Source organism: Molothrus ater, chromosome 2 (genome assembly GCF_012460135.2).
Source record: "Molothrus ater isolate BHLD 08-10-18 breed brown headed cowbird chromosome 2, BPBGC_Mater_1.1, whole genome shotgun sequence".
Taxonomy (NCBI): Eukaryota; Metazoa; Chordata; class Aves; order Passeriformes; family Icteridae; genus Molothrus; species Molothrus ater.
Window position 1 is genome coordinate 2,453,425 of NC_050479.2, and position 23,869 is coordinate 2,477,293.

Genomic DNA, 23,869 nt, shown 5'->3' on the forward strand with positions numbered 1-23,869 from the left:
TTCCAGATTGCTCCTGTAGGCTGGAAGCAGCCAGAGTCAAATCCTTCTTTTAGGCTTCCTTCTTCTCTTAGTGTGTGCTACTGATGAGGATCTGGAATACCAAGGAGGTTGTAACTGTGTTTGGCGAGTCCAAGCTGAAATCGCGAGTGCTGAATTCCGCCGGGGGCAGGGTGTGCTACACCTGGGAAAGCAAAATCTGATCTTGAACAGCAAGTTCAGATTTACCAAAACATTACTGAACACTCTGGGCTGCTGAGAACTGGAAAAAAGAATGAACAGGGCACACGGAAAATCCTGTCAGGGACGCCCTCCCTGTAGCGGTGACATCTGCATGTGGATGTGGCTGTTGACCGGTTCAGAATGAACTCAGTTATTTCCACCAGACTGTTTGAAATACCTTCATCAACCAGCATGGAGATGATGCCACCACAGCCACAATCACCTCTGGAAAAACAGTTTTCCACTTTAGAGTAGCAGGATGGATAATTCTGTGGCTGCCAGTTTGATCCATGTACGACTGGAGTTTTAAATGAAGAGACAAATCGTGTTCACTGAATTACCCACCACATCCTTCCACAAGGAAAAAAAAAATCCCTCAGCCAAATAGGATACTAAGAGCAGTTCTGTAGATTAAAGATAAATTACTGTAAACTTTAAAAACAGAAGAAAAATGGGAGCCATGCATAGGAATTTATGAAAGCAGATAAATCCCAAGAAGCAGAAAATAATGAGTAATGCTTGGGCAGCAGTGGGAACAGTGCAGGGTCATGGTTGGAATACCAGGTAATGGGAATTATTAAACCAGATGTAAAGTGCACAAAGTCCCTCTGGGGAGCACTGTGAGAGCTCCCCCAGCATCCATCAGCAAATGTCTCAGGAACATGAGCAGTGAAAGGTTGGCAGGTTTGTTGTACCATTCTATAAAGCAATCTGATGATGAAGTGTCACCTGATGCAGAAATCCAAAGAGAAACATCTTACACCTAATAAGGGTATTAAGGGAAAAAAAAAAAAAAAGCAACCCTAAACTAGGATAACCATTTGCTTTTTTTAAGAGGAAAAAAATCCCAAACTGAAGCCCTGAAGCAGCTGAACTCAGAGTGAGGCAGCACAAGGAATAAAACAAAGGAAACAGTGAGGGGAACAAGTTAGGAGGGACAGAACAAGAACATCCAGCTAGGAGGGAAATGTAGATGTGAATATTTGCCTAAGGTGTGCTGGCAGCAAAGAGAGTTTCCTGCTTGAAGCATTTGATTGGCTTCCAGCTCCAGGAATACACTTGTGGTGTTTGAAGCTGTGTTATTCCCAGAACCCCTTTCATACTCACAGTGTTTGCCCTGAAATGTGGCCACACAAATAAGGAGGCCCTGCCCGAGGATCCTGCACTCAAAAACACAGGACAGAGTTCCAGTGCAGACAAAATATCTTTGTGCTCTCAGAGAAATCCCTTTGTTTGTACCATTTTAAGGGGGGTTTGGGGCATCCCACATGTTGCAGCATCCCTGCTCTTCCCACAGGAACTTGAACAGGGTTCAGATCTCTGTACCCAGCCCAGCTGGTGTCCTCACCAAAGCCTTCTCTTGCTCCCTGGAAGTCACCCTGTGTTTTTGTAGGGTTATTTCACAGAAAAGCTCAGTTCCACCATCTCTGGTGCTGGGTCTGCCTCTGCCTTGCCAGCACTCAAACCTCCTGGCAGAGCAGCACCAGATTTTCAGAGGTCTGAAAAGAAAATAGGAGTTTGCTGGGCACCGTGCCTTGCCCAGGGGCTGTGCCCTTGACATGCCAGGACAGCTAAACCAGGATCTGCTGCCAGTGTGGAGCCAAGAAATCCATTTCTTGCAGTGGGATCCTTCAGTGCAGCCTGGGAACTCCCAGCCACACGCCCGGGAGCCTGGTGGAGCCTTTTAAAATAGTCCTGTCTGACAGCCCAGAGCCTTTCCCAGCTTCCCTGTGAAACCAGGAGCGAGCCAGAGCCCTGGAACACCCAGTCACAGAGGGCACATCCAGAGGAGAAAGCCACAGGATCCTCCCCCTTGGGCTGCAGCAGAGGCCACCAAGAAGCCTGAGCCTGCACAGATTGTCTGGGTGGTGGATTTGCCTCACTCCCATTCCTGAGGTTTCCTTTTCAGCATCAAACAGGGCAGCTGAGCACAGAGCCAGATGGAAGCTGAGCTCACTCACTGTCTCACTTGCTGTCCCTCAGCCAAGGTCAGACTTTCCCCAGATTACTAAAAAATCAGGAGACACAAAATCCTCCCCCGTCCCCAGAGAAATACTGGTTAATCCATATAATTAGGAAGGAAAGCTGAACGCTGTAGCCCTCAGTGGTTTTTACATCTTTTCAAACACTGTCTTAACTGCAGAGCTAAAAGAGGGACTTAAAAAAAATCAGTGAGAGAGGAGGAAAGCCAAAAGTAGTCCCAAAGCACAGGGAAGAACTTTGCTATAGTCAGCGATCCATGACAGCATTAATTTCTCTTTAGGAAGACTGAGTGTAGCAAAGCATTTCGAACTCAAGGAAAATGTGCTCATTAAACCAGCACAAAGACCTAGTTCTGAAAGGCCAGACCACATTCCAAACATTACCTGTTACATGGCCTGTGCTGAAATGTAAGGATCATTTCCTGGAACGGGACCATTTGGATTTCAGAATGAATCATCAAATCATAAAAGCACAGAATGGTTTGGGTTGGAAGGGATCTTGAAGATCATCTCATTCCAACGCCCTGCCATGGCAGGGACACCTTCCACTGTCCCACTTTGCTCCAAACCTTGTCCAACCTAATCTTGGACACTTCCAGGGATGGGGCAGCACAACTACAGAGCAGCACCCACAATTATAGAACACTCAGAAATAGTAAAACTGTGGCATAGAGACAATTATTAATATTTCTAGAACAGAATCTTTGAGTAGCCACTCCATGACTTTCAACTTGCAGTGATGAATTGCACTTAAAAATACAAATGTCTTTATATTTTCTAGGTGTGTTTGCATACTTAGAAACACACTCCTCATGATTTTTTTTAAATCATGCACACCCTCCTCCCATAAAGAATTCCATGTAGAAATGTAGGAGTGGAAGGAACATCAACAAGAGTGAGGCAAAAAGCTGATAGCTAAGAGAGATTTGAAACCCCAGATAGCAATGGCTTGGTGACCATCATGGAGGGGGGGGTTTTGAATGTTCTGCAGGATCATGGAATGATGGAATATCCTGAGTGGGAAGAACCCCCAGGATCATCAATCCCAGCCCTGCCCTGCCCAGAGCCCAGCAAGCCCAGCCTGGGCATCCCTGGCAGCGCTGGCCAAAGGCTCCTGGAGCTGTGGCAGCCTCGGGGCCGTGCCCATTCCCTGGGCAGCCTGGGCAGTGCCAGCACCCTCTGGGCAAGAGCCTTGCCCTAAAACCCAACCCAAATCCCTCCAGGCCCAGTCCCAGCCCTCCCTGGGTGTTGTCCCTGCCCCAGGGAGTAGAGGTCAGAGCTGCAGACAGTTTTAGGTGTTCATTTTGTTGCCTTCTGAACACACAGGTACCTCATCCTAAAATGGAAGAATTGACACTTCCAGAAAGAGCTGTCAATTTTGTAAGAGCCTGATTTTCTTTGGGAGATAAACTGGAATTGAAGGAAAGTTTAAATATGTTGGGATGTGCGATGGATAAGAGAGGAGGTAGCCCAGAGAGGTGGCCCATGGGCTCCAGACCTTGGGAAACCTCACTGAGTCTTCCAGAACCACAAGGAAATGGATGAAAATGAAGTAGAGAGATTTTTTATATGTGCAAAATTCACAGAATTCCCAGAATCCCTGGGTTGGGAGAGACCTTCAAGGCCATCGAGTCCAGCCCAGCTCCAACCCCTCAACTGAACCCTGGCACCCAGTGCCACATCCAGGCTTTGTTAAACACACCCAGGCATGGGGACTCCACCACCTCCCCGGGCAGCCATTCCAGAACTTCCTCACCCTTGCTGGAAAAACCTTTTCCCTGCTATCCAACCTGGATTTCCCTTGGTGCAGCTTGAGGCTGTGTCCTCTGGTTCTGTCAGTGACAGGAAAAAATGACAGGACAAGGGGAATGGTTTTAAAATGACAGAGAGAAGGTTTAGATTCCTTTTCTTAATCATATTTGTATAAAGGAATTTCTGCCATTGGCCACTTTTTTTGAACACAATTTGTGCAGCGAGCTCAGCCCATGATTCCCTGATTTACAATTAATAACTGGATAGGAGAGTAAGAGGATGGAGTTTCCAGAGGAATGATCCAAGGCCACACAAGAGAAGAACCAGCTTCAAAGGCTGGGCATTATCTTCTAGTGAATCCTGAGATAAAGGCCTGGCACTGAACCAGAAATATTTGTGGTTGGATTTAATATTTAGAGATGCTGCACAACTCCTGTTACAGCACAGCCTCCTGCCAAAATATCCTTGTTCACAGAGGATCCAGAATAGCTCAGGGAGGATTACATGGCTGGTGAATTTATCAGATATCTGATTCCCCTCTCTGTCCTTGTCTTTAAATAAATTGTCTTTGTTTAGATGCTTCACAATCAAAAAGTTTTTTTAATTTTACCCTTTAAAATCAACCTTCATGATAACAGAGGAAAAAAAACCACCACAGAATAAAGTACATGATAATCTGTCAAGCTATGAGAGAAGTGCTTCCAACTAATCTGGAAAAAATCTCAAAATCACAGAATCCTTAGGGCTGGAAGAGACCTTCAGGGTCATGCAGTCCTCACCCCAAACCCTGTCCCCAAGGCCACGTCCAGACTCCTCCTGAGCACTCCCACAGACTCCAAACCTCCCTGGGCAGCTCAGCCCAAGGCCTGACCACTCTGCCAGGGAAATTTTCTTTTCCAATCTCCAACCTCAACCTCCCCTGGTGCAATTTGGGACCATTTTCTCTCCTTCTTTCAAAAGAATTGTGTCCATTTCAAAATACTTTTGCTGCCTTGAACTTTTCTTTTACTGTTAGAAATTTTAAAGCAGTGTTTGTGAAGAATGCGACCATAGGTGACCCAGAGAAGAAGGAAGACAAAACTTAGGACTCTTCAAATTTTCTAGAAATAATAATGTGGTGTTATGAATCTATAGAAAGGGGCAGGATAGGTATTTTTGTAGGGGATTATTTAAAGATAGTTGAGAGGAAGAGGAAGGAAGGTGTTAGGACATAGATTGGACATAGGAAGAGGAAGGAGGGTGTTAGAACATAGGTTGGACAAACTTAGGACTCTTCAAATTTTATATAAATAATAATAAATCTATAGGAAGGAGCATGATAGGTAATTTTGTAGGCGGTTATTTAAAGTTAATTGGGAGGAAGAGGAAGGACAGTGTTAGAACATAGGCTGGACAAATTTAGGACTCTTCAAATTTTATATAAACAATAATGTGGTGTTATGAATCTATAGAAAGGGGCAGGATAGGTAATTTTGTAGGGGGCTATTTAAAGTTAATTGGAAGGAAGAGGAAGGAGAGTGTTAGAACATAGGTTGGGCAAACTTAGGACTCTTCAAATTTTATATAAATAATAATGAATCTATAGAAAGGGGCATGATAGGTAATTTTGTAGGTGGTTATTTAAAGTTAATTGGGAGGAAGAGGAAGGAGAGTGTTAGAACATAGGTTGGACTGAGAAATCTGAAAGGTTTTTTCCAACATCATTAATTCTGTGATTCCGTGAGCGAGAAAAGCACTTGCCTTGCAAATAAACCTCTCCAGGAAGAGGTCATGACTCCAAAACATGTGAATTTTAAAAAAATGTTCTTTTTCTTGTGTTCACAGTGCTGGTGAAAGGCCAAGTGACCACCAAGTACTACCGGCTGCTGTCCAAGCAGGGAGGCTGGGTGTGGGTGCAGAGCTATGCCACCATCGTGCACAACAGCCGTTCGTCACGGCCTCACTGCATAGTGAGTGTCAATTATGTCCTTACGTAAGTCCAAATACTTTGTACCATTACCTGTTCTCACTAATTGACTCATTAATGATTAAATCTGCCAGGGTTTCTTGGCTTGTGCCGTCCGGTGTTCTGTGCTTGCGTGGTGCGGCTTTCTCTGTTTGTGCGGTCTCATCTCTTTAGCTGAGAGAAAATGTTGTTGTGTTAATTATTATTATTATCTAGATCTTCATCTTGCCCAGGGAAGGGCAATGGAGGTGGTGAAGGGGCTGGGAAATATCTCATGAAAGAGCTGGGGGGGCTCAGTCTGGAGCAAAGGAGGCTCAGGGGGGACCTCACTGCTCTGCACAGCTCCTGACAGGAGGGGCAGTGAGGGAGGTCAGGCTCTGCTGCTGTGTCCCAAGGGAAAGGAGGAGAGGAAATGGCCTTAATTTTGTCAGGACAGGTTCAGATTGGAGATTAGAAGGGTTTTTCCTTTGAAAGAGTGGTCAGGCCTTGGGCTGAGCTGCCCAGGGAGGTTTGGAGTCACTCTCTCTGGAATTATTCAGGAGTAGTCTGGATGAGGCCCTTGGGGTGATGCTGGTGGTGCTGGGTAATGGTGGGACTGAATGAGCTTGAAGATCTCTTCCAAAGTTGAGTATTCTGTGACTTTTTGATCAAAACCAACCTTGCAGCTTGTGTGGTTTAGTTACAATCACACACTGCTGACAGGGGAGGAACATTGCTCCTTTTCCTTTCCTCAGGGCAGAGACCAATTCCTGGCTGAGCAGGAGACAGATTAGTTGATCTCTGCCTTTCCATGATTCCAAACCACAGGGAGCCAGGGATGGCTGAGGGAAGATGATACAGCTCAGGCTTAGAGAGAGGGTACACTTCATCCAAAGGTGTTTATGTGGTTCCCAGTGGAATTTTTTAATAGACTTGCATGGGAATGAGGTCACCCCATAAGATCCCCTGCCTCCTGACATCCCCAGACTCAGTGAAAATCTTGGAAGAGTGAAAATTCAGGCCTTGTGAATGCTAACATGTATTTTTACAGGAGTTAGTTTGGATTTTCCTGTGTTTTTAATTTACTGGGCTGTTCTTTTGCAGAGATATTGAGTACAAGGAACTTCAGTTGTCACTGGACCAGGTTACCATTTCCAAGTCACAGTTTTCATGCAGAAACTCAGTACCTACCTCGCAGGAAACAAGGAAAATAGTAAAACCCAAAAGTAATAAAATGAAGGCAAAACTCAGAACAACACCTTACCCACCACAGGTAAATTTTTCAGCAATACTTAATTACCAGTTGCTCTCACTGAGTTCTTGGGACAGTGTAGAGATAATCCAGGACTGAATTTACTATAAAACAGACTATAGGATTGTCAACCCAGGAAATCCCTCATAAATCAGGATAAAATTAGATCCTTTTTCCTTGGGGTGGAAAGTACAGGTAGCACAAAGCAGCTCTGGCAAGTGATGTAAAACCTTTGGGATATGGAGTGTGTGAAGCACTTCAACCACCACGTCCTTTCTTGGCAAAAAGAAGAAAATCCTGCACTTGGAATTGTGCTGTGAAAATCTGTGCTGGTGTAGGATGTGTGTCATTTACTGTTGGTGTGTGGAGTTCTTGATATCAGCAGGAATTTCTCCTGGAAAAGGTGGTCAGGCCTTGGGAAGAGCCGCCCGGGGAGGTTTGGAGTCCCCATCCTGGGAGGTGTCCCCTGGAGGTGGCACTCAGAGCTCTGGGCTGGGGACAAGGAGGGCATCGGGCACAGCTGGGACTCCATGAACTGGGAGGGCTTTTCCAAACTTAATCCTGTGATTCTGTAAAACTGAACTGCCAGAATTATCAGATCAAAGCAGATTTTTTGTTCCCATGTGAAGGCGAAGTCGCAAAGAGGGGAACTTCAGACACAGCGCTCAGTCCGTGCCTTGAGCCAGCGAGGCGCAGCTCTGGGTGCCTGTCTGACGTGTCCTGTACTTTCCTACAAAAGTTCCTCCCTTAACTCTCTTCCCTGCTCTTTTTCCCCCTCTTTCCCTCAGCAATACAGCTCGTTCCAAGCAGACAAACTGGAATGCAGCCAGGTGGGGAGCTGGCGCTCCAGCCCCGCCGCCAGTGCCGCCGCCCTTCAGGAACAGAACTTCCATTCAGAGAGCAGCGAGCTCCTGTACGCCCCTCCCTACAGCCTGCCCTTCTCCTACCACTATGGACACTTCCCTGTGGATTCCCACGTCTTCAGTGGCAAGAAGCAAATGCTGCCTGCGAAATTCGGGCAGGCCCAAGGGGCGCCCTGCGAGGTGGCGCGGTTCTTCCTGGGCGCGCTGCAGACCAACGGCGAGTGCCAGTGGCACTACACCAACTCCCTGGTTCCCAGCAGCCAGTCACCCTCCAAAAGCCTTCCTGAGCAGCCAGTGAACATCATCAGGCACAACCTTGCACAGAGTTATGAAGGTGGGTGTCGCTCTGAGCCAGGAGAAAAAGCTGGGCTGTGCGGTGGATGGGGAGGATTTGTGTTCGTGGCTTGAAAAATGGTTTTGGTGCCTTGGATCCCTCTCTCAGTTTGGGAAGGACTTTGGGATGCTGGAACACATCCAGAGGGGCCAAGGAGGCTGGAGAGGGGCTGGGAACACAAACCCTGTGAGGAAGCCCTGAGGGAGCTGGGGGTGCTCAGCCTGGAGCAAAGGAGACTCAGGGCTGCCCTCCTCACTCTGCACAGCTCCTGAAAGGGGCCTGGGCTCAGCTGGCCCTGGGCTCTTTCTCCAGCAGCACTGACACACCCAGAGCACACAGCCTCGATCTGCACCAAGGGAAATCCAGGCTGGAGAGCAGGGAAAAGGTTTTTCCAGCAAGGGTGAGAAAGTTCTGGAATGGCTGCCCAGGGAGGTGGTGGAGTCCCCATGCCTGGGTGTGTTTAACAAAGCCTGGATGTGGCACTGGGTGCCAGGGTTCAGTTGAGGGGTTGGGGCTGGGCTGGACTCGATGGCCTTGAAGGTCTCTTCCAACCCAGGGATTCTGGGATTCTGTGAGTGGCTCCCTAGAGCAGAGGCTAGACAAGATTAAGAGAATAAGAGCAGGTATTTATTAAAGGCTCCACAGATACACCTGGGGCACTCAGAAGCCTCCAGAGGCCTCACCCAAGCTGGACAATGGTCACCAGTGTTTCACACAATTATCAGTTTGGTCCATTTACATATCAGGGGTTAATTCTCCAATTACAGCTTCAGGTAATGAAGTCATTTAACCCCCAGTTTGCTCCTCCCAATTCACTTTTGTTTGTATTTTCAGGGCCTGAGGCTGTAGGGTGTCCTTGGATCTCAGGCCTAGGGGGATTGTTCTGTCTGACCAAAATGTGGAGACAGGAACTGACACTTTATAAGGAGTTTAGAGTCATGCACTAAGGCAGTACAGGATTGGAAAAATAGAAAAGCTGAAATCCTGAGGCTTCAGTTTAGGAAAGACAGAAAATCAGAGGCAGTGAAGTGTAACAATCATTATATTTATGGTATTCCCAATGTTCCTTCTTCCCATTTCCATCAGCACTGGACTGGGAATATTATCAAAGCTTCAGCTGACAAAATGCTCTCACAAAAATCACTTTTAGAGCAGCACAGGATATCTTTTCCTTCAGTAGTGGCACAGTTTAGCCTCTTGTTTTGTACTCTCAGAGTTATTTAAGTGGAATTTCTCAGGTAAGTCACAGCTGAAGCTAGATTGAAACTTGACCTCCACAGTAATTTTTGATAATTTTAACACAGAAATTAAAATAAACACCATCTATTCCCATAAAAATTGAAGCTTTTCCTTTCTCAGCACAAAGCCACTCTGAATGTCTTTACCTTACAGAGTAATAATTCTGTTTTACTTTTTATAATAATTGTGAATTTGAAAATGCCTCCCATCACCTGCATTATTTCACTGTGCAGATGGTCAGGGATAGAAATTCTTTGAGGAAAGGCATTGACTTCTCTGTAAGAAATAACCTTGAAAAATTATGACACAACCAAATGTAAAGATGCTCAAAATACCCTCTAATCACAGAATCAGGGAATAATTAGGGTTGGAAGGGAATTCTGAGGATCATCTTGTCCAACTTATTTCCACTGTGTTCCACCAGAACAGGGTTTCTTGCAGTGGTTTTGGCACAGATTTCTCTCTCATTTCAAACACTCCTGATCTCACAGCTGCCCCAGCTCCAAAATGAAACTGAATCAAGCTGTGAGGGCAAGGAACAATGTTAATCAGCTAAAGAAACAAAAATATTTGGACAAACCAACCTCTGGCAATTCAGGCTATTTTGGGATGGTGTCAAGTAATAATAACTCAATTAATAGCATTAATTACTCCCCTGACCCAGCTTCCCCTTCAAGCCAAACATGACTCTGAATTTAATTGTTTTCATGAATGAGCCTTGGAAGTTCTGCTGAGATTTCAGGTTGCTGCTGATTTTAGCAAGAGCAGCCTTGGTTGGCCTGGATTTCCCCCCTGTTCCCTGCCTTACTTTCAGTAACTGTGAGAATGATAGAAAAACCTGTCACAAAAATATGCAAAAAAAATTAAATAAATAAAACCCCACCACATCTGAGTTTATTCAATCTTCTTAAATATAGGAGTTCTTTTGTGATTTAAGGTGTATCTGAAAGTGTCAGAGAACATCAACAAGGGCAGAATTCAGCTCAGCTGCTGCAGAACTCCCAGGAAATCCTTAATTTAAACTCCTTTAAGCAGAATTCCAGTTTATCACATTCCAATCCAGAGCCAATCCTTGGATCCCATCCACATCTCTCTGCATTCATAATTTGCATTAATTAAAAATCACTGATGAGGACTGAGGTACTGCTGTGCAGTCAGATGGAAACCCTCATTTCTTGGAATGGAGAAAGCAGAAGGGGAAATTTAAAATAAAAAAATAAATTTAAAATAAATTATTTTAAATAATTAAAAAAAATTAAAAATTTAAATAAAAAAAATTAGGTAGTCTTAAGGGTACCATTTTAGGTAGGATCTTGGAAACCAAAATCAAGAATTTATTCACCAATGGGTGTAGATCTCCAAGATCTGAAGGGAATATTAAAATACAAATATATTAAAATACAAAGATATTCAAGCTGAGCTTGCTGCATCAGACAGGAGATGGAATCAGACACCAAATGTGCTTCCCACAGAAGAACAAATAATTTCTGCCCGGGGTTTTGTCCTTCACAGGATGGTTTGACCTCACCCATGATGGAGCTCACCTCACTGCCAGCAGCATTTTAGTTCACTTTTCTGTGGTTAGGCTGAAAAATGAGCAAGAGGGAAGCTCTGCTCACAGCCCAGAGCAGGTTAAATCCTTTCCTCAGTTTGTGCTCCTCTAATTTGCTCTTTCCTTTGGTTGCTCCTGTGGACTGTGGGGAAAAGGAGGAGTTTCAGACCAAAAATAGGAAATGGTTTTGTCCTTTCTGAAGACGCTGTGGGGAAAAAAGTAAAAGGAAAAAAAAAAAAGAAAAGAAAAACAAACCCAAAATAAAACAAAACCCACCACCACCACCAAAACCCACGCTCAAAAACAAAAAAAACCTCCAACCCCCCCCAAAAACACACACAAACACAAAACAAAAAAACCACAAAGAAAACCCCAAAAAATCAAAAAAAGGACCAAAAGACCCAAACAAACAAACAAAGCCAAAAACCCCCAAAAACCCCGCAAAACCTCCCCAAAAACCGACATATTTTGAGGATAAAGATAAAGACTTAAGTAAATCCTGCCTATCCCCAGTAAACCTGCAGGAACAGGGTAAAAAACACACACAAACACAAAACACAAACACAAAACAAAACAACCACAAGAAAACCCCAAAAAATCAAAAAAGGACCAAAAGACCCCAAACAAACAAACAAAAGCCAAAAACCCCCAAAAACCCCGCAAAACCTCCCCAAAAACCAACATATTTTGAGGATAAAGACTTAAGTAAATCCTGCCTATCCCCAGTAAACCTGCAGGAATAGGGTAAAAAACCTCCAAATCCCAATAGAAAAGGGATTTTTTTACTGCAAGGAACTGCTGCTGTTTTTCAATCTCATCCCACATCACCATTTCCCCACCAGGAGGAAAATGGAGCTGCAATTCCAGCAGTTCTTATTTCTGGTGCTGCTTCCACTGAAGGTTTTGCTGCTGGAGTTGGGAAATTTGGATTCTTTTTTAGTTGGGAGATTTGGGTTCTTTTTTGAGCATTTTGATGCATTTTAATGGATATTTATTACGGATATCTATTGGGGATTTGATGAAAGTTGGCTTGCTGCAATTAATTCTCTGCAAAAGTGCTTTGAGTTGTATTTAAAAATATATTTTTTTTAATGGAAATATATACATGTTTCCTTTGTGTTGAGGAAAAAATATGGTCAAACTCAGGCCTGGGCAAAAGGGGAAAAGAAAACAGAGGTTCCCCTATAGACAGGATTTCCACCCAATTTTTCCAGCCTTGTTTCAAAGGCGCTGTTGCACTTTTGCTGAATTCTGAACCTTTGGAAACCCCTTTTTTTTTTTTTTTTTTTGGTTTTTTGGTTGGGTTTTTTTTTGGGTTTTTTTTGCATCTGATCTGCCTTAGGTTGTCAAGTGCTGCTTTTTTCCAGTGGCTCACTGGAGAACTGACAGCCAGGGAGCTTCAAAGCAGGGAGGATCTGCTTAGCATCATCATCTTCGATCCAAAGGCAAAGCCAAATCTGACATCTGGCAGCCGGCTTGGAGGCGAGGGCCATTCCACATCACATCCAGGGCAGCAGCTGCCAAAAACCCCGTGGGCCAAAGACATTTTTCTCCATGGAAAATAGCTCCTTTTGGAGAGATCAGAGATTGGAGGATGATGGTGCCAAGCCATCAAAGCTCTGAAGAAGCACGTAGCAGATACGTCTGCCTGCAAATCAGATGTTTCTGCTTCAGGATCTGGTTTTGAAGCTTCTTCCACTTTTTCCCAGCTGGCCCAGTCATCATAAAAAAAAAAAAAAAATCATTTCAGTGAAGGCAACTGTGTTTTTAGTCAGAAGTTTCCTTTTTACCCTTGAAATTGCTGCTGTGGGCACCACGGGACCTGCTGGTCACTCAGTGGTGCTGTTGGGCCTTCTGAGCTACGTGTGTGAAGCTCTGGGCCACCAGTCATGCCAAAACTCAGGAAATGAGGAAAAAGACTGAGAAAATCTCTGGAAAAAAAACTCCCCAGGTTTAACCGGTGCCTACTGGAAGAAAGAAATGACATTTTGCAAAGGGATTGCCCATGAGACAAAGAGACATTTTGTCTCACCTTTGGTTTTTTTGAGGGAGAATAATGGAGAACGATCAGCCCATGCCTTGGGTGATTTGAAATTCAGGTTCAGACCAGGACAGGAACAGACTGAGATAATCTAAAAAAATATCTTTTCATGGGCAGGGGGTGTATCAAGACCTGTTCTATCTCTGCCTTGTTTGATAAAAAGGAGGGAGAAGGACGTTTTATAGGGGCAGAGAGTGACAGGACAAGGGAAAATGGTTTTAAACTGCCCCAGGGCAGGGTCAGACCAGAGACTGGGAAGAAATGTTTTGCTCAGAGGGTGGTGAGACCCTGGCACAGGTGAAGCTGGGGCTGCCCCTGCATCCCTGGCAGTGCCCAAGGCCAGGCTGGACACTGGGACAGGGGAAGGTGTCCCTGCCATGGCAGGGGTGGCACTGGATGGGCTTTGAGGTCCCTCCCAACCCAAACCATTCTGGGATTTACAGCCTGGTGGTTCATCCTCAGCCCAGCAGGATTGGAGATTACAAAATTAAAGGTGACAAGGCAGAGGCCAGCTGGTGGCTGCAGTGCCTCAGCTTCTTCCAAGTTCTCTTGGGCTCTAGAAATGGAGAAGGAAAATATTTTGTTCAGAGATTAAAGGAGAGCCATAAATTGAAAATATTCCAACCTGCAGGAGGACACAATCCATCCCTCTTGTGGACACCCTAAACCCAGAACACCTGATCAATAAACCATATTATTTATATGCCAGTAGCTCTCAGCATCTGTATTTATTTCACAATAAAACCACCAAATGTGGAGTTAAAATCTGAGCACTGCACATGGCTGAACCCTGGTTGGATTTGTGATCTGAAAGGGCCATTTTTCACCAGCTGGTGAGAACTCAGCTTCCTTCAGCTTCTCCTTCTTGTGACAAAATGTATACATAGAAAAGGGAAAGAATAACTTGAAAGGTTATTGTTTCTAGGAGGGTGAAGAAGAAATTGGAACCAGATTCCTGTTTAAATTCTGGTGTTAATTACGTAGTGCAACTCCCTCTGAAATTAATGGAGCTCTGCATATATAAAAAAAAAAAGGTACAATTGAGCTATTTCTGCTTCCTCTGTTATCCATGAAGGCTTTGCCAGTCTATTACAGCACAGGGAATATTTAATTATTAATGGCCATGGTTACATCAGCAACCAATAGAGGGGAACTCCAAAAGTTTTAAGATGTTGAATAAAAGTGTTAGAAAAACAGAAAATCCGTTTAAAAAAGGGCACTTTAGTGTCCAGGGCTTCCAGTGAACCTCACACAAAACAAGAGTTTGGGTCTAACATGGGAAATTTGCTCAGTGTGTCATTTTTCCTTTAACATAAAACTTTCAAATGTGCCTTGGAGGAGCTGTTTAACTCACAAACTGTTCATAGGAGAGTGCAAAAAAAAAATTATTACTCATATGGTACAGGAGAAAACCAGGGGTCTTTTCTCTCACTGCTTGTAGATAGGGGTGTACAGAAAGGAAAAGCTTCATAAGGCAAGCAGAAAATGGTAAAAAAAACTCCAATTGCTTCAAGAGTTCAGTTGCCATGCAGAAACTGAGGAGAAAAAAGACTGCTCAATATATTTTAGAGGAAAAGCTGGGATAGACATCCTAGGCTCACACTGTTGAAAAATGAAGTATCTGGCTTCTAATTCTCTAAAAATAACCTTTTTTCCCTCCCCCATTCAAAGTTGTAACCTGCATTTTTATCATTGTCTGCCTTTTCTTTTAAGATATTCCCATGTAATAAAGACCCAGCCTTGCTGAAGAGGTATCTGTGTGGCTTTTCAAGAGATATTTTTAATATCTGACGTCAGCTTTTCAAAGAGAAAAAGCAAAGCCTCTAACATGACCCACTCTGGGTATCACAAGAGATTTTCCTAATTAGATAATTACAAGTCACCTTCTAATATCTTACATAGATATTAAATGCACCTCAAATTAATACCATGAATTAACAGAATCAACCAGAATCCACAGAATTCTGCAGAATGAAAAGACCTTTGAGATCATTGAGCCCACCCTCTGAGCTGGATGTTCTCCTTGCAAGGACGAGTGTCCAATGCACTCTCACAATGACAGGAAGAATAAATTTGGTTTATTTCTGGTTATTATTCCATGATTAAAACAATTCCACCAGTTTAGTAATGGAATGATTGATAGGTACCAATGTAATCCACCTTTTAGATAAATCTCTGGGACGAGCTTACTTCAGGGGAAGATTTTTGGTTTCAGGTTGCAGTTCCTAACATTTCTTTGGTTTGACTGAACTACAATAAGTTCAGAGAAGTTCATGCCAGTGAGTTGCAATTACTGCAAAGGCTCCTTGTCAGTGATTAACACGTTTTCCTTCCCCTGCCAGTGCCACTGTCCAACAGGAGGTACAGCCAGGACGCTCTGCCCGAGGCCTTCCCCAGCTGCATGGCGCCCGTGCCGGGCCGCTACAAAGAGGAGCTCTACGACTCTTCCATCGTGAAACACAACAAAACAGAGCCCAGGATCCAGCCCCACGCCCACCTCATCAAAGAGGAGAACAAGCTGGCTTTTACCAGAGACCTGCCCGAAAAAATGCCCATCAACGAGGGCTCCTTCTCCAACCCCCTGCTGCCCAAATCCGAGTGCTGCCAGGCCAAGGCCGTGGGACAGCTGAGCCACCTGCTGCCCGTGCCCTCGGTCTACGAGCAGAGCAGGAGGATTTGCGTCAAAGAGCCCAAATTTGGGCACATCAGCCACCACGCAGGCAGCCTGGAGGAGCTGGACGAGAGGATGAGCGTGAAGCTGGACCACGAGGCCGACGGAGAGCGGCTGATGGAGGTGAGGCCCTCGGGCCAGGTCCCCTTCGTGCTCCTCAACTACCACCACGTGCTGGCCAAGCACGGAGCCTTCCAAACCTCCCCCTGCACGGCCACGGGACACGTGGGGGAAAACTATTCCTACAACTCCGAGGAAGTCAACGCGTTTCTTTACAAAAACCAAAGCCCCTCCTCGGCGTCCTCTCCAGAAACCCACAAGGAATCTGCACTGCCCCACTACATTGGGACTTCTGTCATCATTGCCAACGGCAGGTGACGGTAGCACGGGAGGGTTCTGTGTTTAATGAAGAAGCCAAACTGTAATGATTTGCTAAAAAAAGGAAAAAAAAAAAAGAAAAAGCATGAGGAAACACAGTGACACTGACTGAGCAAAGCTGGAGGGCAGCGAGGGACAAAGCGGTGAGTTCCAGGAGTGCCAGGAAAATCCCCTCCCTCCCTGCCGTGCTTCGGTGTCCCAGACACAGCTCTGGTGCCAGGGAGAAGCCAAGTTCCAGATCTTATTTTTGTTATTTTATAGTGTGCAGCAGAAGGAAATGAGAGGTGTTATATGCAGAGGTTTATATGAAGAACATTTTTTTTTTTTCCTTGACCCCTCCTTAAAATAAACTCAAGATTTTTTTTTTTAATCATTATCATAAAATATGCATTCTAGTTTAGGTTTTTTTTGACAAATTGTGTGAAACCTCGCATCAACTCTCCACCCAACCCCCTGACACATGGACTTTGTTGAGAGAGTGGTGATTTTGAACAACCACAACACAGCTGTCCTACCCAAACAGGGAAAAAAAGCTTATTTATTAATTACCAAAAAGTTTTAAAACTAAATAAATCAACCCTACATTTGATTTATTTAACACAGATTTCAGTGTTCTGAGATTGTTGCCACCACCATTTATCTTGACAAGGGACAATATGACAAATTAATAGGTACAAAGATAGGTATTACAGGGTTACAGGTCTTGTCATGGCAAATTGGGACAAATTATGGAGCAGGAACTAATTCTCCACAAATAAGAAAAGGAAACTCCTAAATCCTGTGTTTCCCTGAGTATTCTGGGGGAAGCCTGTGCAGATTTCCAACCCAGCCAGTCACAAATACATCTTAATAACAGCACCAGAAATGTTTTCTTTATAGTCAAGAGAATAATGAACATTTCTGCCTTATTTTGAACTTACCAGTAGAATTGTGAGCTTTGAAAATTCCAGCTCTTAACACGCTGAACTTCCTCCAGCATAAATCCTGTTGTCAGCACAAAGGTAGGGCTGGAATTCCCTGCTTGGAGCACTCCACAAATCCCAAACAGCACATTTGAAACGCTCACGTTTGGCCCAGCCAGCCAGGAAGAGATTTTCACCCCTTTATTTTTAATTCTTTGCAGAGGATGGGTCTGTGGGAGTTCAACTGACAACACTCAGCCCATGGTGGTTTTCAACCATTTCCCCAAACACTGTGAGTGGATAAAACAAAAAAAAGGCTCCCTAAACAATAAATGTGGCTCTAGATCTCACTCAGCTCCATTTCTTAACCCCAATTCAAGCTTAATTCAGAATTTTTCAAACTTCCTCTCATCAGACTCTAAAGAGAACTTCACTGAAAAACCTTGAGCACCCTGGGATGGTGGAAGGTTCCCTGGATGAGCTTTAAGCTTCCTTCCAACCCAAACCATTCCATAATTCTTTGAAAAGAAAATTCTTACCTGGTTTGTGTAATATGGAAAAAAACCCCTTGCTCGTGGATTGCACCTTGTCAGAAAAATCATAATGCAATACTCAGCCCTAAAAATTCCATGTTTTCTACGCAGCAATAATCCATCCCAGAATGGTCTGGGTTGGGAGGGACCTTAAAGCTCATCCAGCAGTTCCAAGCCCCTGAAATGGGCAGGGAATTTTCCATTAGAATACAGAAATAAAGTTATTTCCTTCTGTGTATGAATATTTATTGCTCCGAGGACACAAAAATACTTTAAAAGCAAAGGCTTGACAACAATTTTCAGTATTTTTTTCATTGCATCCCACTAAAGGTTAACAGAGAAAGCTTTATTATCAAATTAATATTCACTTGAAAATGAACTTGAACTGAACACTCTCAGCTGTTGCTTTCAATTGCATGAAAAGTACATTTTGTGCTAAACAGAACAAAACAAGCCAAATCAGTGATTCCAAAAAAACCCCAAACAGAACCAAAACCAGCAGAGTCACTCCCTGAGTAACCTCAGTTTGTTCAGTGCTGGAGAAGCTGGCGGGCCTCCAGAAAAGCTGCAAATGTGGGTTATGATCATGCTGACCCCACAAATCAAAGGCAGGAGACACCAGCCGCTTTCCCCGTTGGTTCAGGGCCCTCCCAGCCCCTGCTCCCCATGAACGACCCCGATCCTGCAAAGATAATTACGGGTTCATTTTGCTCAATTCAATTAAACCCATGCCCCACAAAGGAGCCACTGGCATGGTTGGCATCATTAAAAAGAAACCTGATGCCCGCCCCCTCCTGCTGCACTCTCTCCCTCATTAGTGGCCCTGCTGCCTTTGGGTGTTCCTGCAAGTCCCGCTTGCTGTAAAAACACAAAAATTGGGCTTTCGCTGGAGGAAAACCACCATTGCTGTTTTTCAGCTCGATATTTTCCCACCTTGTTACTCCCACTCCCAGGCTTTATTCCAGAGCAGAGGAGGTGTTCCATCATCCTGCCCCAGGTGTTCCAGGGGAGCTGATGCCCAGGCACAGGAAACCTCCCTGCCAGCCAATAATGAACCAATTAAGACCTCCCAGCTGATAATGCAGGGGAAGGTGCAGAAAAGATGGCAAAAGCAAATGTGGGAAGGAATTTTTTTTATTTTTCCTGCCACTCTCCCAAGATTTAAACAGCAATTCCATGTTCCCATCTGGGAGTAAATTACATTGGGAGAAAACCAGGATTTTTTTGGTCAGTTAAATTAGAGATGTTCTCAGCAAAATCATAGTGCAGAACAGGGCACTGCCATCACAGTGGCAGTGCTTTAATAATGAAAAGTGGTTTTAATAATGAAAAAAGTTTTTAATAATGAAAAATGTTTCTAGTAATGAAAAAAAATGGTGGCACTGAAGGGGAATGTGAATTGAAATATATGATGAAAAATAACCTCATTTCTCTGTAGTATTTGAGCCACACCTTTGTTGTGAGACTTCACAAGATTTTGACTCTTGGGGGAGTTCAGACTTGGCAAGAAAATCATGGAAAATGGGAGAAAGAAAGAGGGAATATTTCACCAAAATAATAGAAAATGTGAGTTGGGAGGGACTTTGAAGATCTCACTCCAGGCCCTGCCAATCAGGGAATCTTCCACCAGACCCAGGTAAAGCTGGAAAAGTGAATCCCACAGTGAGAGCTCTGCAAGTTTTGGAAGCAGTGCAATGGAAATAAAACAAGGTGATAAAGGCACAGATCTGTCCCCAGCTCTCTGTGCCCTGGGATTTGAAAAAGGTAATTTAAGGAAATTCAGCACAACAGGGGCAAAACTGGGGAATTCATCACTGAAAGTGCCAATGAATGGGAAATCTGCCAGAATTGCTCCAGAAATCTCAAGACAGGACATAAATTCTTTTTTTTTTTTCCAGCATTTCAGTCACACTTCAAAAATGCCACAGAGGAAATGTTATTCCAGTTCTTTCCTGAAGGTTAGATTTTGCTTTTTTTTTTTAATATGATGCAGATAAAAGCTATTTGGCAAGTGTAGGTGAAGAAGCACGCAACCCAACCAACCTATTCAAGCTCAGAATTATATATGTATTCCCTAAAAATGTAAAGCATTTTTGCTTATTTATTATGTAAAACAAAACTGTTAAAATGTTAATAAAATCCTGTAGCCAAAGGAAAACTGAGTTGAATTTCTCTTTTTTTTTTAAAAAACACAAACCAAAGTATTTCACAAAGGACAATGGTGCATATTTGAAAATTTATTTCAACTGTGACATGTTCTATATTGACAATTAATGTACTATAAAACACACAGAGAGTTTTTAAAATTTATTGTATTTTTGCCACGTTGCATTTTAAATGAAGACACTTGGAAAATGCAAATAACACAGAATCACTGATGAGAAACTCAACACTTGACAATTCTTCCCTGCAGTTCTTTTTTCTCCATCATTTCCTGACCTCTGCCCTTTGCTGGGCCCAGATTTAATTTCTTTGGTGTCTGATCAAGGCAGTGCATCCCCACCACCACTTAGCCATGCAAATGTTTTTTATCAAACCAGTTACCCCCAGGAATCAGCACAAATCTCTCCCATGACAGATATTTTGATTGTAGTTGCAAAAAGTAATTTTTTTTTTCTCAGGCTGCTGACGCAGCTGAATCAGAGAAAGCAAAGAAACGAATTTTTGCACAGTGAAGCAGCAGCATAAAGAATTAAATGCTTTAATATTATTTCCAGGTAATAGCCCTTGATTTGTTGGATATATTAAAATAAAATAAAAAAAAAAAAGCTCTGAAGTCTTATAAAAGCTTTACTAGAAGCAGGATGTGCTGCCTGGACTCTGAAATGTGAAGTACATTATTACTTTTTCAAACCTTTGGAAGCAGCTTTGTTGCTGACTGGGCACGACCCAGCCTGGACTCGCACACGTGCCAACACACCCAGAAGTTTTCCTATCAATAAACAACCCCCACAAATGTTTTCACCATGAGAAATGTTCTACCAGAGCCCAGCAGGGGAAAAAAAAAAAAAAATTAAAAAAATAGAAATGGGGACATGGTAATAAATGGGTTTTTTGAAAGCACTTCATCAAGAAAATAGTTTAAGATATGACCTCAGCCTCACAATGGAAGAGGTGTTTTACTAATCCAGACAGCTGAATGAAATGAAACATTTTCAGAGCATTATTCCTGGGCCTGGGGCTGGCTGGATCTCCCCAGCCCCACATCCAGGGACACCCCACACCACATCTGTCTGTCACACACGGAGAACAAGGAAAACCAGGATTTTCCTGCAGAAATGTTGTGGCTTTCTGGGCCTGCCACGTTGGGCAGAGGAAGAGTCAGACTCTACCTGAGTCAGGGATTTCTCCAGGGACTTCATCCAGCTGCTCTCTGTCCCATGGGAATTCTCCCTGTCTTTGGTTCTGAAGGAAGAGCAACAAATCCTTCCCCAAATCCAGGAGACACCAGAAGAGGCCACTGAAAGGGCAAAGTGGCTCCCACAGCACCCCCCGTGCTCTGGCACATCCAGGTTTGGGCAGCTCTCCCCTGTGGCAAGGAAATTCCACTCCAAGTTTCTTCCCAGTGCAAACAAATTTTGGGAATAACCTGAGAATTCCCAGTGAGAACAGAACCAGCTCATCACTGGAGCAACTACATAAGGACCAACAGCAACCAGGAAATGTTGCAGCATTTAAAAAATGCTAAAAAAATCCCTCTGCTGCTGCTCAGCCACTGAATCTTTGCAAACTCATTCTGCCCTTCCAAAATTCCCATGTTTTATCCCTTTCCCCATCTCTTTTTTTGTCCCTGGTGAAAGGAAAAGGAAGTTTCTTAAAGAAGCCACTCAAGCTCCAGCCTGAGGCACCACCTGGTTGTTCGATCCCTCCAGGCACTTCCCAGTCTGTGTGGAACACGAACAAACCCAAAAGGTGCTCCCTACAGGCAAACCCTACAGCTGAGCCAGTTTGAGCTACAAATTCTGACTTAAGGTGAAGTTTGGTAAAACTCTGTGGCTGGAAAAGCAGCACCAGAGCTCTGCTTTGCTGCAGTTTGCTCGTGAAGGAAAAGGCAGAAAAGAAATGAGGATGCAGCGGGAAGATGTGAGTGTGCATGTGCACACCCATTTTTTACAGGTCTATATATAAACAGATGTTTTTTTTCTTTTTATTGAAGCTTTATTAAGCCAGACTCGAGTTTCAGTTGATCACACCATGCATTAATATTGAATTCTGCTATCAAAGGCAGCTGCCAAACCTTCTCAGCCCAAAGCAGTTTCGAAAGCATCTGGTGGAATAAAGCTAAATTTGGTGCATCATTTTAATTCTGGCAATTAACAGCTGTGTGTGTGCAGTTCTAGGAGATGCTGCTGTGCAGCCTCATGTGATTTGGATCATAGGGGGGGAAAAAAAAAAACCCAGCAGGGTTTGGACAATCAGGACAAATCCTCTGTGAGATGGAGCATGAAATCCTAAATTTAACAGAGACAATTTAATTTCTACTCTTGCTGCCAAACCACCTAAACCCTAATAGGTGAGGATTGGTCAAAATTACCATTACAGACCAGTTTCCTTGTTTTAAGACTTCTTGGCTTTGGAGCTGAAACAATCTAAAACGTTTGGATCGTTTATGAGGTGAACTTTAACCTAAAAACCCCAGTTCTGGCTAGGACACAGTAGTTTCCTTTCTGCAATTTCCAATCTGGCTGATCCACCATGAAAAAAAGAAATTAAGGTGGCCACATCACACCTGGGACAAGCCCGGCTGGCACAGAATTGTCTGGGGAGCTGCGGTGGCCGAGTCTCCTTGGGAGAAAACCACACCAAGCTGCCACTGGGAGCTCCAGGAGAATTCCCAGGGTGTTCCCCCCACCTGGAAATGTGCAGGCAGCCCCAAAAATGAGCTGCTTTCAGGTCAGCAGGGGTTAAAGCTCTTGGGTTTAGGGCTTAGCAGCAAAACCAGACATGGCTTGCGAAAGGGGGTGACAAAAGGGCTGTGGAAGAGAATTTGGGCATGGGGGAACGCTGTGATTTGTGTTTCTCACTGGAACAGTTGTTTGCATCAGGGAATCTGATTTATTCCCTTTATTTATTCACTTAACTTGATTGAGATAATGAAAAATTACCACTAAATTCTACATTAATTTCAGGTTCCACCCCCTGACACGGGATTCTACAAAACCCTGGGTGTGGCACTGCTCCAGTGGGTTTTTCTTCCTGAAGCCCCTTGGAAAACCATGATTTAAAGGACAGGTGAGATGATTGACTCAGATCCAAGTGACTGAGGAGAGCAGAGTGCAAATCCCTTGGATAACCCAGCACAGCTCCTAAGTGCTGATGCAAAACTCTCCCAAAAACTCAAGGCAGCCTTTAAGACTTGCAGACCTGAGACCAAAGCACAGGTTGGTAAATTATTGTAGAGGTTCTACACAGACAAGAACCAAATCAGGATCTTCACTCAGACCTGGAATTAAGCACAGTGGTGATCCCAGCAATTCAGGAATAGGTGATGTTCCAGCTGGTTTTAGTGCAGACAACACAGAAAAACAGAATTTAGTTTAAAAAAAAACCCCAAAAACAAAGTAAAAAAGTAAATATTGTCCTGCACTGTGCTAAATCACACAGAAACCAAAAATAAAGGAAATGCTGAGCCACTTCAGTCTCTCCAGTACAGGGTGTAAAGGAGGAGAAAGTTGTGCTCACCACAAATATTCCTTGCAAAGAACAGATCCTTACAAAGAATGGCAACAGAGGTGTGTTTTAAAGTTAATGAAAAGAATAAAGGCCTCCAGCTGTGAGATCACCACCTCCTCTCAGCTGCTGCCGTTACCCACGGCAAACACAGAGCGGAAAATCAGAAGGGAAAAAAATCAAACTGCGAGTTACCCTTCCCAGGCTGAGGAGCCAGTGCCAGGCAGTGAGAGCTGCTGTCAGTGCTTGGGGACGATGAGGTTCCTCAGCATGTCGAAGGAGTTGCCATCAGGGTGCACGGACTCCACGGCCCGGCCCTCCTGGTGCACCTGCAGGAACCCGTAGTCATCGATGCCCACGATCCAGGCCACGGGGCCGCCCTCGCTGCGGAGCCTCACCTGCTGCCCGCTGGAACACAGAGGCCGTCAGCACCTGCCTGCCTGCCTGGGAATGCAGCCTGGGAATGCAGCCTGGGAATGCAGCCTGGGAATGCAGCCTGGGAATGCAGCCTGGGCTGCTCTGGGAATCTCGCACAGACACGCTTTATGGAAAAGCCT

The 23,869-nt window shown here is 44.3% G+C and overlaps 2 protein-coding genes across 4 annotated transcripts in view; one reads left to right on the plus strand and one right to left on the minus strand.

Moving 5' to 3' along the window:
* SIM2 (SIM bHLH transcription factor 2) overlaps window positions 1–16,291 on the plus strand; it is a 62,154-nt gene extending 45,863 nt beyond the window's left edge. The window contains exons 8-11 of the mRNA XM_036405066.2: window positions 5,778–5,925; window positions 6,982–7,150; window positions 7,918–8,326; window positions 15,501–16,291. Coding sequence (XP_036260959.1) covers window positions 5,778–5,925; window positions 6,982–7,150; window positions 7,918–8,326; window positions 15,501–16,207 — 1,433 coding nt within the window. The 3' untranslated portion in view covers window positions 16,208–16,291. The remainder of the gene's footprint in view (window positions 1–5,777; window positions 5,926–6,981; window positions 7,151–7,917; window positions 8,327–15,500) is intronic.
* Window positions 8,932–23,869, minus strand: part of HLCS (holocarboxylase synthetase) — a 153,037-nt gene continuing 138,099 nt past the window's right edge. Inside the window, exons 11-12 of one of the 3 annotated variants that reach the window (XR_004982280.1) lie at window positions 11,110–11,259; window positions 8,932–10,088 (exon numbers count right to left, since the gene is read on the minus strand). Coding sequence is in view for 2 of the 3 variants with exons in the window: in XM_036404865.1 (XP_036260758.1) it covers window positions 23,552–23,720 (169 nt within the window). In the remaining variant the exon portion in view is untranslated. Of the gene's footprint in view, window positions 10,089–11,109; window positions 11,260–16,729; window positions 23,721–23,869 lie in introns of those variants that run through there. The other 2 variants (XM_036404865.1, XM_036404784.1) reach the window with 2 other exon arrangements.